Here is a 12,412-nt window from a genome sequence, read left to right as displayed (position 1 = left end):
AGCACAACTGATATGAAGGGCCATTTCCTAAATGTGTATCCAGGATCTCCTAAATGGTTCCTAAGGGATCTGGGTGCCCTAGAGGTTTGGAAATCAACAATGATCCAAGATCTTAAACTGAACTCCTCCAAAGTGATCCTTTGACATTTCAAAAAAAATCACTTATGGGTGCATTTCCCCTTTAAAAAGCGCTCTAGATTGGAGTTTTGTTCCTCTTTAGAACTGCTCCGAGTTTTATGAACCGTAGAGCTGGTTCTAGGAATACATGTTAAAAAACGTATATTAAATGACATAGTTTAGGAAAAACCCACAAAGAACACCTGTTCCTTAAGCTTCATACCTCTCCCTCTATTATAGATTACACAAGCTGTAAGTATGTAATTACCTCGTTTTATGATAACAGCTTCACATAGAACCATTAATTAGAATGTTTTCCATACATTTATAACTCAAGGTATGCGATGTCATGGGCAGACAGCTTCATTCCTTCATTCATTATATACCTCCCCCACAAGACTTGAAAGCTCCTGCAATCCATATTGGTCCGGGACTCTGGATATGCAAACAACCAACATCTTAAAAGAGAAACTGTCAGCAGTTTTAATCAATGTAAACAAATTATAGGGATTAAAAGGTTATCCAGGAAGCACCCGCTGGATATATCGGCATCTGAGCAGAAGCGCTGCTCCGACCCTTGCGTAGTGGCCGGTGCTTGTAATTGCAAGCACAGCTGTCAATGAAATCAATGGGAGTGTGCTTGTAATTGCAGGTTCGGGTCTGATTGATTTCAATGAGTGAAGCGCTTGCAATTACAAGTAACGGCCACTACAAAGGGGTCGGAGCAATGCCTCTGCTCTGACACCAGCGGGCGATTCCTAGATGACTCCTTTAATGGCCATTTTTGCTGTGACCGTGGGTGCAAGCATACCTGAGAATTTGAAGTCCCACACGGCATGTAGAGTGGACCAATGGGTGAGCCAGACCGTCTCAGCTAGCTGCATGGAAAGCCGAAAACCCCACCCCATAAGGTTGAAGCACCATCCTTACATAGCTGTGAAATCTCACGCCTGCAAAATTGTCACATGTGAAGACAACCTCCGTAATTCTGCCTGCAGAGGGGACAGTTTATCTGCACATGCGCCCGTTTCTGGCCTATCGGCGCAGGCACAGGATTTCACAGCGATGCTTGGATGATACTTACCTCATCATCCATATGACAGGAAGCTAGAAAGGTGGGCTTTTTCGGCTTTACATGCAGCCATCAGACACGGCCCGGCCTACCCACCGGTCTACTCCGCTAGATTTATAAAGTTCAACTTCTCATGTATGCTTGCACCCAGAGTCCTCCCAAAACCATGTTGGAAAGATAGATGCTTCATCAATCTACCGCTGTCATTAGTTCACTTTGATAAAAACTGCTGACAGGTTCCCTTCAAACAAACAATCTTCCAATTCCTTCGCTCCCATAAATAACCAAAAGCAAAGAACATTGACATTAAGATGACATTTACATATTCCTACGTCCGAACCTCTGGACCCAGAACAAGCTGCAGCACCGTGAGCATCCAGGACGGTGCTTCATCCTTCATGGATACCAGAAGTAGAACCCCTTTAAAACCACCAACCCACAACTTTTTCTATGCTACCACTTAACAAAACGAGAAGCCAAGTGTCCATCCACATGCTAGGATTGCAAGCCCCTCAAAAAGTTCAGGAACCTCAACATTTTAGATAACCCCCAAAAAACAGATTTCGAGACTCTTAGAACCCTGCTTACAAATCTTATCCCTAAAGTTAGTTCCCTTATATCAAGCACAATGTTGGGGTGCACGGAAAGACTCCATAATAGGACTAAACATTTGAGGGTGCTAAACATAAAACGGTTTAACCCTTTGTAAAATCATGTAGAGTTCTTCTGAAGGACCGCATTGACGGCCCCTGTGGAGCTACCTGTTATGGTTCCAGCACCCTACTAAAGAGCCCAAACATTCATTCCTTATCTAAATCCCATATGGGCAATCGCAACAATCTAGATACAAGATACTCTGTGACTATATTCTAGTATAGATCTCAGAATTCATGCACATTCGGTTTCACAAAAATGATACTCAGAGGCAGGCAACACCCCATCACCCCCGGCATGCAATCATAGTTACCAGCTAGGGTCACGGAGATTAAAGTGGTCACTTACGTCCACTTACTCTTCCCATAGGGTAATCATTCGGAACAGTTGACCGGTGAGACTATAGCCAGATGTATGTGCGAAGGACAAGAAATGGTTGCTATTTTCTCGTCTTCTTGCACAAGAAGGTTTCCGTGAGGTTGGGTCCTACGGGACCCCCGAGCTCAGAAATGTATCACGTTGACTATTCTGCTTTGAATAATTTACAATACGGCTTGCATGGCAGCGACGGCTGTGCGATCCGGTTAAGGCGTGTGATGTTTTGAATCCTTGCACTATAAGGAGTGGTGTGCGGACGATTAGATGCAGATAGATCTGCACCTTAATAAATACTGACTCACCGTTCTGCCAAGCTCTTCACCGGCTGTTTCATCTACAACTCCTGGACATGTCTCTCTCCGGTCGCCAGCAGGGCACGCGCCGATTGCAGCCAGGCCGGTGTCATTCAGCAAATGAATTCACAACATGTTACTGCTCGAAGGAGCTGGAATGGGAAGGACGTACTACAGAGCGCAGAGAGAGAGGGGGAATCACAGGCAGCAAGCAGGGAAATCTCAACAGGCAGGCTATATTCTCCTAGGATTCCCCGGCATCACGCCTAGATGAGCAAAGACAAAATAATAGCCCGTTGCCTAAGACTTCCCGGTGATGCCACCTTAAAGTAGAGCGACCGTTCTGCAAAATGAGGCAAGGATGGACCTGCCTGTGGAGTAGCAAGGAATCAGCCAGCAGCCTGCAGTAGTAAAAGCAGCCGGGAAATGTATATACAGTGTGACAGTATACGGTGCACTAGGGCTGTACATAAACAGGGCGGGGGGCACGGTAGCGGGCATGCCGGTCTAAAACGGATGCTTCACCCAGGTCTTACCAATTGGGTTATTGATGCAACCTATTACATAACTAAGCAGATTCGGCAGTCAGGACCGGGGAAAGTATGATGCTTATTCATGTAGCAGACTTAATGGCAGCCATATTGGTTGCTACCCAGCTTTCCTAGGAACCGAAAAAACTACAACGATGGTAGAATCCCATTCTGGGGTGAAATTTGGGATGTTGTGGCCTTGTTTGTACAGTAAAAAATTTCACTCTGCAGCAAGGGCTCCTTCAGATAGGCGAATTTGCGCATGTTTTTGTGCACGCGAAAATTTTAGAGACTAGAACCCACTGATTTTAATGGGTTTGTTCTCTTTTTCTCTTTTCGCGTGCGCAAAAAATAGAACATGCTCCATTTTGTGCGCACTGGAGCTCCATAGGGCCCCATAGAAGTCTATAGGGGGATTGCATATGCGAACGCAAGGGGATGCGTGAAATACAGCGCAAAACCGCAGGGGAAAGAAGACATCTGGACCTCACTAGACTAAATAGCCTTTTAAATAAGGGCAGGGGTGTGCCCCGTGCCCATGTGAATGTGCCCTGTGTGCACAAAAAGTACAGTAAAAGGAATGGATACGCACGCAAAAGCACCTAGTTCACTTGGGCATGCAGAAAAAACGCATATGCCCGTCTGAAGGAGCCCCAATGCTGGGTTCCCCAGGCACTGTTTCACCGTGGAAATCTTGTGGTTTTGCCGCAGCGAAAAAACGTACGATTTCCGCGGGATAAGCACAGCTTCAAAACTCGCGGCACTTTTTCTGCCCGCAAGGCATGATCATTTGCGCATTGCAAACAAAGACGCATCGATTGAAACGGCCAATTAGTCTAATGAATTCCAGATGGGTTCTTTTTTTCAGCGGAATTTCATAGCGTATCATGCATCCCCTGGCGTATTGCACTGGCATTTACACACCTGCCATGGATTTCTATGGGGATCCTTGGTGCGCAAATGCGCAAGAAAATAGAGCAGGCTGTGTTTTTCTTTTAGCATGCAGGAAAAATACGCAAATGTGACCGAACCAATCGAAATCAAAGTGTTCTATTTTCTGCATATTGCACACGCAAATATGTCTCCGTGAATCTGGGGGGAGGTAGCAGGGGGAAGCTCTCTCTCGCTCTTTATAACCCCTACTCCCCACCGTAACCCCCCGCTCACCCCCGGCGGCCCCCGAATCTTTTCGCCTGATCAGGCAGTTACTTGAAAAAAGCGATGCTCGATCGAGTAATTGCTCTAAACCAGGGGCGTAACTATAGAGGGTGCAGGGGATGCGGTTGCACCCGGGCCCAGGAGCCTTAGGGGCCCATAAGGCCTCTCTTCCCCATATAGGGAGCCCAGTACTATGAATAAAGCATTATAGTTGGGGGCCCTGTTACAGGTTTTGCATTGGGGCCCAGAAGCTTCAAGTTATGCCTCTGTGCAGCACGGTTTAGGTATGGGTACGGGTACAGATACAGATAGGGGGGGGCCCCAGCTCACGTTTTGCATCAGGACCCCTGAGCCTTTAGTTACGCCCCTGCTCTAAACGAGCACATTCGCTCATCTCTAGTTTTGATCTATGGCATTTCTAGGTACGGCATGCTGTTTTTATTTTAAGTTGTTTTTCTATAGACTTCTCTATAGGAAAAGAATAACAAAAAAAAAAACCTCATGAAAAAAAAAAATAAAATCGCACCTTCCAAAGATAGGACATGCGTGGCTACAATGCCTGCATCTAAGGTCCGTGCTGTGTGAAAAGGTAGGACCTGACCTATCTGTGGTGCGTGATGCGCAGGAGTCTCCATAGACTCCTATGGGAGCTGGACAAAAAGGGAGGGAGTTTAGCTGTGTGCAACGCTCGAAAAAGAAGACAGGTGCCTGTAGTTTAGGCATTAATCATTAGGAGGACTTCTACCGACTGAGGGAATTCCGAACAGCAGCGCATTTTTTCTGCAACATGCATGTCCCGATCGCGTGAACGGGCAATTACACCGCTAAGTAAGCTCAGGACTTGGAAGCTGGAAATCGCCCATTCACGCTATTTTTCGTGCGATTTTTTGCAGGCGTCTATTCTGTGCTAAAACCGCTCATGCGAACGAGGCGTTATGCTTAGAAGTCTTATGTCTACTTGGCGCCCTCCACGGGAGTAACATTACCCCTCCCAACTACATCACAGGCCAACCAGAACCCTACTGCAGACTGAAGAGGGGCAAGTACCCAAATACAGCCGTCTGTACATGGGTATAAGGTCCTTATATAGAATATTCAGGTGGGGCTTATATCCTGATTCACATTACAAGGCCTATTGACTTATTAGGAGGCTACCTTCCCATAGGTGGCGCTGCAGAGGCATTGTTCCATCTCCCATTTGCACACCAAAGTTTCCATAGAAGCGTTGCATGACCTAGAAGTCTCTGTTAACTTGTTTGGCGCTCTTCACAAGGATAAACCGTACCCCTTCCGACCTTTACGTATTTTATAACAGCTGGAAAGAAGACCGTGCAACGGAGCCCCAACAGTGAAGAAGTCAAGACCACAACACATATAGACCCTTGTAGCTACAGGTGATCTTTCACGGAGGACCATGCTCGTTCCTGAGGACAGATCACAAGGTCCAAAGTGCCGGCTGTATTATTACAGCGATAGAACAATATAGCAATTAATGATCCGTTTAATCAGGAGGTCACAACTCATCAGGATCCATTCGGATTTTCTTCCCATGCTCAGCAGGAAAGCAATTAGTGTTGTTAGAAAGAAATTAAGTTAGATAACAATCTGAAGGCTCTGAAAGTTACAGTCGGAGCGCTAAGTAACAATGTACAGTATAGTCAGCTAATGACCCCGCAGCAAACAGCAAGAGCTGCCACCAGGGAGCCGCAAAGCAAAGACCGGGACGGGCGCGGAAGGGAACGGCCCAGATTTACTAAGACTGGCGGATCGTATGTGTAGGTTATGCGCTAACCGTCATAGCAGTAAGTAGTATTAGGGTGGATTCACACGGGCGATTTTCACATGCAAGTTCCGTCCGTTAACGATATGGACAGAATTTGCGAGTAAAAATAACACACTCATTTAAAATCTGTTTATTCTCATTGTAAAAAAAAAACAAAAAACACTGCATGTCCTATTTTTGGGCTGATTCCTCGCAAGAAATCGACCATTATCTGAAAAAAAAAACAAATAAAAAGAAAACCACTGCACCGCACTGGCACTTTGCATGCAAGTCCAATGCAATTTTACCAATTTTTGAAAATATTGGAAACACTTGCGAGTTTTTTCATGTGCATGAAAATCGCACTCAGACCAAGAATCGCAAGTTTAAAAGTGCAGTATCGGTCCGATATTACCTTGGTGGCTTTTCACAATGCATGATATTACCTTGGTTATTCAAGCGGGCCCAGTAATAATAGTGCTCCCTTTCGGTGGCCCCAATAGTAGTTATACCCTCTCTTAGTGGTTCCAATAGTAATCATGCCCCCTTTGGTGGCCCCAAAAGTAATAGTGCCCCCTTTAGTGGCCCCAAAAGTAATAGTGCCCCCTTTAGTGGCCCCAAAAGTAATAGTGCCCCCTTTAGTGGCCCCAAAAGTAACAGTGCCCCCTTTAGTGGCCCCAAAAGTAACAGTGCCCCCTTTAGTGGCCCCAAAAGTAACAGTGCCCCCTTTAGTGGCCCCAAAAGTAACAGTGCCCCCTTTAGTGGCCCCAAAAGTAATAGTGCCCCCTTTAGTGCCCCTAAAAGTAATAGTGCCCCCTTTAGTGCCCCTAAAAGTAATAGTGCTCCTTCTTTGTGCCCTCCTCAACTCTGTACCTCTGGCTGGGCAGTAACCACACCATGAAATACTTTAACTCATTCTCTAGCCAGGTGGCTACCCTACTTCCACTTGGCTTGTAACCCTGCTTTCCCAGGACTTGGAATGTTAAATCTGTCTACTTGTACAACGATCTGCCCTCAGTTCACTGGTCAATAAGCAGATTGGTTATTCAGGGAGTTGGGGAAAGCTTGAGGATAACATCTATACTTACCATTTTGTGTTTACAGCTCCTATGCGGGCCTATGTATCTCCATTGGTCTGGTTCTGTAGTCATGTGTTCCTCCGCTTCTCGACCCGCCTTCTTGCTAACCTAGAGACAGTAGAAAAGGATAGATGGAAGGGAGTAACACCGGACTGCAGGATCAGACTACACACAGGGGCTACTTGTAACTACTGAGACACATAAATCTGCATAGAAGCTGCTCACACAAAACGGTAGGAGATATTTAATTAAGACGGTTTGCAAGGTTGCTAAGTTTTTCTTTATGTGTTATTGGTCTTATGCTGCTAAAACAGTGGCACAAGTGCCTATATCCTACAATGAGGCTTTTGCTTGTGAAAGGGGTTACGTCTGACTAATACAGGGGGTCTGGAGCCCCCACTCTATGATGTGCATTTTCCGATTCCGCAACAAATACCACCCATAGCATGCAACGGAAAAGTATTTTTTCCTGCACACGAGCAGAAATCAATTGCGATTTTCTGCTCGCGGATGAAAAAAATTTGCAGCATGCTATATTTTTGTGCGGGGACTGCACGGGCGGCTTCCTCTGAGGTCAATGGAAGCCATCCAACCCGCGGCCCTTCCTGGTGACAGGCGGGAAAATCTGTACTGCGCATGTCCTACGGTTCGCCATCCAGACCATCCGCATTACATAAAAAACAGAGAAATGACAGGTATGCGGCGTCAACGGTCGAGCACAGGGTCGAATTCCGCTGCGGACTCCACCAGCAGAATAGTGAGTGCAGCTCTGGAGTATAATACAGGATGAAACTCAGGATCAGTACAGGATAAGTAATGTAATGTACACAGTGACTCCACCAGCAGAACAGTGAGTGCAGCTCTGGAGTATAATACAGGATGAAACTCAGGATCAGTACAGGATAAGTAAGGTAATGTAATGTACACAGTGACTCCACCAGCAGAACAGTGAGTGCAGCTCTGAAGTATAATACAGGATGTAACTCAGGAACAGTAAATGATAAGTAATGTAATGTATGTACACAGTGACTCCACCAGCAGAATAGTGAGTGCAGCTCTGGAGTATAATACAGGATGTAACTCAGGATCAGTACAGGATAAGTAATGTAATGTACACAGTGACTCCACCAGCAGAACAGTGAGTGCAGCTCTGGAGTATAATACAGGATGAAACTCAGGATCAGTACAGGATAAGTAAGGTAATGTAATGTACACAGTGACTCCACCAGCAGAATAGTGAGTGCAGCTCTGAAGTATAATACAGGATGTAACTCAGGAACAGTACATGATAAGTAATGTAATGTATGTACACAGTGACTCCACCAGCAGAATAGTGAATGCAGCTCTGGAGTATAATACAGGATGTAACGCAGGATCAGTACAGGATAAGCAATGTAATGTATGTACACAGTGACTCCACCAGCAGAATAGTGAATGCAGCTCTGGAGTATAATACAGGATGTAACGCAGGAGCAGTACAGGATAAGTAATGTAATGTATGTACACAGTGACTCCACCAGCAGAATAGTGAGTGCAGCTCTGGAGTATAATACAGGATGTAACTCAGGATAAGTAATGTAATGTATGTACACAGTGACTCCACCAGCAGAATAGTGAGTGCAGCTCTGGAGTATAATACAGGATGTAACTCAGGATAAGTAATGTAATGTATGTACACAGTGACTCCACCAGCAGAATAGTGAGTGCAGCTCTGAAGTATAATACAGGATGTAACTCAGGAACAGAACATGATAAGTAATGTAATGAATGTACACAGTGACTCCACCAGCAGAATAGTGAATGCAGCTCTGGAGTATAATACAGGATGTAACGCAGGATCAGTACAGGATAAGTAATGTAATGTATGTATGTACACAGTGACTCCACCAGCAGAATAGTGAATGCAGCTCTGGAGTATAATACAGGATGTAACGCAGGAGCAGTACAGGATAAGTAATGTAATGTATGTACACAGTGACTCCACCAGCAGAATAGTGAGTGCAGCTCTGGAGTATAATACAGGATGTAACTCAGGATAAGTAATGTAATGTATGTACACAGTGACTCCACCAGCAGAATAGTGAGTGCAGCTCTGGAGTATAATACAGGATGTAACTCAGGATAAGTAATGTAATGTATGTACACAGTGACTCCACCAGCAGAATAGTGAGTGCAGCTCTGAAGTATAATACAGGATGTAACTCAGGAACAGAACATGATAAGTAATGTAATGAATGTACACAGTGACTCCACCAGCAGAATAGTGAATGCAGCTCTGGAGTATAATACAGGATGTAACGCAGGATCAGTACAGGATAAGTAATGTAATGTATGTATGTACACAGTGACTCCACCAGCAGAATAGTGAATGCAGCTCTGGAGTATAATACAGGATGTAACGCAGGAGCAGTACAGGATAAGTAATGTAATGTATGTACACAGTGACTCCACCAGCAGAATAGTGAGTGCAGCTCTGGAGTATAATACAGGATGTAACTCAGGATCAGTACAGGATAAGTAATGTATGTACACAGTGACTCCACCAGCAGAATAGTGAGTGCAGCTCTGGTGTATAATACAGGATGTAACTCAGGATCAGTACAGGATAAGTAATGTAATATATGTACACAGTGACTCCCCCAGCAGAATAGTGAGTGCAGCTCTGGAGTATAATACATGGTGTAACTCAGGATCAGTACAGGATAAGTAATGTATGTACACAGTGACTCCACCAGCAGAATAGTGAGTGCAGCCCTGGAGTATAATACAGGATGTAACTCAGGATCAGTACAGGATAAGTAATGTAATATATTTGCAAAGTGACATAACTATGTATAAAACTGTACATTAGTGATTACGGGTGGAAGGAATCTTAATTCTGTTTTGTTTTGGTAGAAAAACTAGAACTTTTTTTTCAGAACAAAGTCATTTTAATGGTGCAAATAAATGCAGAGTTTGTTCATTACAGACACGGAATCCTTTTATCTACCCAACCATCAAATTTCCCACAGTTGGCCGACATTAAACAGCAAATCCTAAGAAAGACTGATGACCATGAAACCATTCTTAGCACAAACCCTCTCCAGTAAATATATCTTAAGTAGCGCGGGGATTATTCATCGCAGTGGAGTATCTCTTCTGTTTTACATGCTGCAGAGATGTCTATCAGCACGTAAATCCTATAAATATACTTCACATAGGGGAAAGCAGCTGCAACAGGTGTGGGATTATCCCAATAGTTTACTTTAATTGAAAGCAATTCCATCTAACCTTACAACGGGACTCAAGATGTTAATTAGGGACGCTCGATCTGAGGAAGAAACTTAATGGCCTGAAAACCAAAAAGAAGTGTATGTGCATATAATGGTATGTGTTCCATATAGACAATGAGGATGTGTGAAGATACAAGGACCTGTGCTCATTACTAGAGATGAGCGAGCCCCCAAATGCTCGGGTCCGCGTTATTCGAGTCGAGCTTTTCGTAAAATTCGAGAGCTCTACTCGAGTAGCGAACCCCATTGACTACAATGGGAGACTCGAGCATTTTTGTATGTGGGGCGTCGGGTCCAGAGCTTTTTTTTCTTAAGTGTCTGTCTGTCTCTCTCCCAAGACAAAAAATTTGCCAATGACGCGTGCTGCGTCACGGCGGGGAGGGGCCAAAAACTGGGGCAGGGTTGAACACGGCTTGATGCTCATTCGAGTAACGAGCACCATCGAGTACGCTAATACTCGAACGAACATCAAGCTCGGCAGAGTACGTTCTCTCAACTCTAGTCATTACTTTACACTGTTTGCTTCAACTCCAGAGAAGTAGGAAATCAACTCAACTGAGAGCAACTGTAATGGGTGGTCGTCTTCCGGAGTTTGGTCTTGAAGGCGTTAAGCATAACTGTAATAATGAGTCAAACAGTGTTTTCTTTTTTTTTCCATTTTTTGGTATCCACCTTTCAAGAGCAATAACCTTTTTTATTTTCCCATCGACATAGTCGTATAAGGGCTCGCCTTTTAGCGAGACGAGTTATCTTTTTTTAAATATACCATATAATGTACTGAAAAACTATTAAAATGTTTAAGTGGGGGGAAATGAAAAAATGTACTCGCGCCAATTTTAGGAGGTGAGGGGTAGGTTCGTTTTTATGGCCTTCATGGTGCAGTAAAAATGACCTATGAACTTTTTTCTGTGAGTTAGCATGATTACTGCGATACCGAATTTATACAGTTTTGTATGTTTTATTACTTTCTAAAAAGGGAAGAATTTTTTTTAAACAAAAATTGCTTTCTCTCGACAAATTCTGAGGGCTTATTTAGACGACCGTATATCGGCTTGGTTTTCACGCCGAGCCGATATACGGTGTCCTTGTCTGCAGAGGGGGGGGGGGATGGAAGAGCCAGGAGCAGGAACTGAGCTCCCACCCCCACTCCGCCCCTTGCCACTATTTGCAATAGGAGGGGGCGAGACGGTGGCGGAGCTAAGTCCCAGCACTTAGCTCCACCCATCCCCCCCTCCCATTGCAAATAGTGGCGAGGGGCGGGGAAGGGGAGGTAACAGAAGAAATGATAGTTCAGCTGGGTCGCCAGCAGCGGGCAGGGGCAGATTCTGTGCGGGATTCCCCATGCAGAATCCGTGTGCTAGTAGCCTAGTGGCAACTAGTAAGTTTCTTTTATAGAGTCATAACTTTGGTTTTGTTCCAACTAAGCCAGTATTTTAGCTGGACCGATTTCCTATGCAACATATCACTGCACATATCACACCCAATCATGACAGATTGCAAATAATTCTTTTATCATGCATGGAACATGCATCTGTTTGTTTTTGCAAGTCTGGAGGTGCCTGGAAATCTGAAGTACTGTATAGTTTCTGTTGTCTGTAGGAGTCAATCACACAATCTAAGTATCTGCATTGGTGTTCCCATGGCCTCAAGAGGTTGCAAATATATACTAAGAGCAAGGCATATAATAGTCCGCAAGGTCACAAAGGAACCCAAGGTAAACTCTAAGCAACTAAAGGCCTTTCTCTTGGTGGAGCCTATGTACCCCAGTCTGACATTGGAAAGGGCCATCTGATCCCACCGAAATCAGAAGGTTCGGACAACTGCCTATTGTATAAGGGGCCTTAAGTACATCCAACATTTTGGCTCTTTAAACCTCAACCTAAAGCTTGCAGATGTCACAACAGAATATGGAGTATATACCATACCATTCAACACATGATAAAGCCAAGGATGTCCACTCTTCAAAGGGTATTCTGGGCATTAACTATTGAGGAGTCTGAGGACCTATCCTCAAGATAGGTTAGCAATAGTTGACTTGGGAGCCTACTGCTTTTGTGATCCTTGTGGATCAGCTGGCCATCTGAAGGAACCCATCGA

The 12,412-nt window shown here is 44.7% G+C and overlaps 1 protein-coding gene across 5 annotated transcripts in view; it reads right to left on the bottom strand.

Annotated features, from left to right (window-relative positions):
- Positions 1–12,412, bottom strand: part of CDK14 (cyclin dependent kinase 14) — a 509,998-nt gene that overhangs the window by 423,354 nt on the left and 74,232 nt on the right. For 2 of the 5 annotated variants that reach the window (XM_066584666.1, XM_066584664.1), the window contains exon 3: positions 7,053–7,151. The exons of 2 other annotated variants lie outside the window; for them this stretch is intronic. In XM_066584666.1, the coding sequence (XP_066440763.1) occupies positions 7,053–7,151 (99 nt within the window). Of the gene's footprint in view, positions 1–2,523; positions 2,644–7,052; positions 7,152–12,412 lie in introns of those variants that run through there. One more of the 5 variants, XM_066584668.1, reaches the window with a different exon arrangement.

This window comes from Eleutherodactylus coqui, chromosome 12 (assembly GCF_035609145.1).
Source record: "Eleutherodactylus coqui strain aEleCoq1 chromosome 12, aEleCoq1.hap1, whole genome shotgun sequence".
Classification (NCBI taxonomy): domain Eukaryota; kingdom Metazoa; phylum Chordata; class Amphibia; order Anura; family Eleutherodactylidae; genus Eleutherodactylus; species Eleutherodactylus coqui.
The sequence above is the reverse complement of the archived record's forward strand: the minus strand, read 5'-3'. Positions and strand labels throughout refer to the sequence as shown.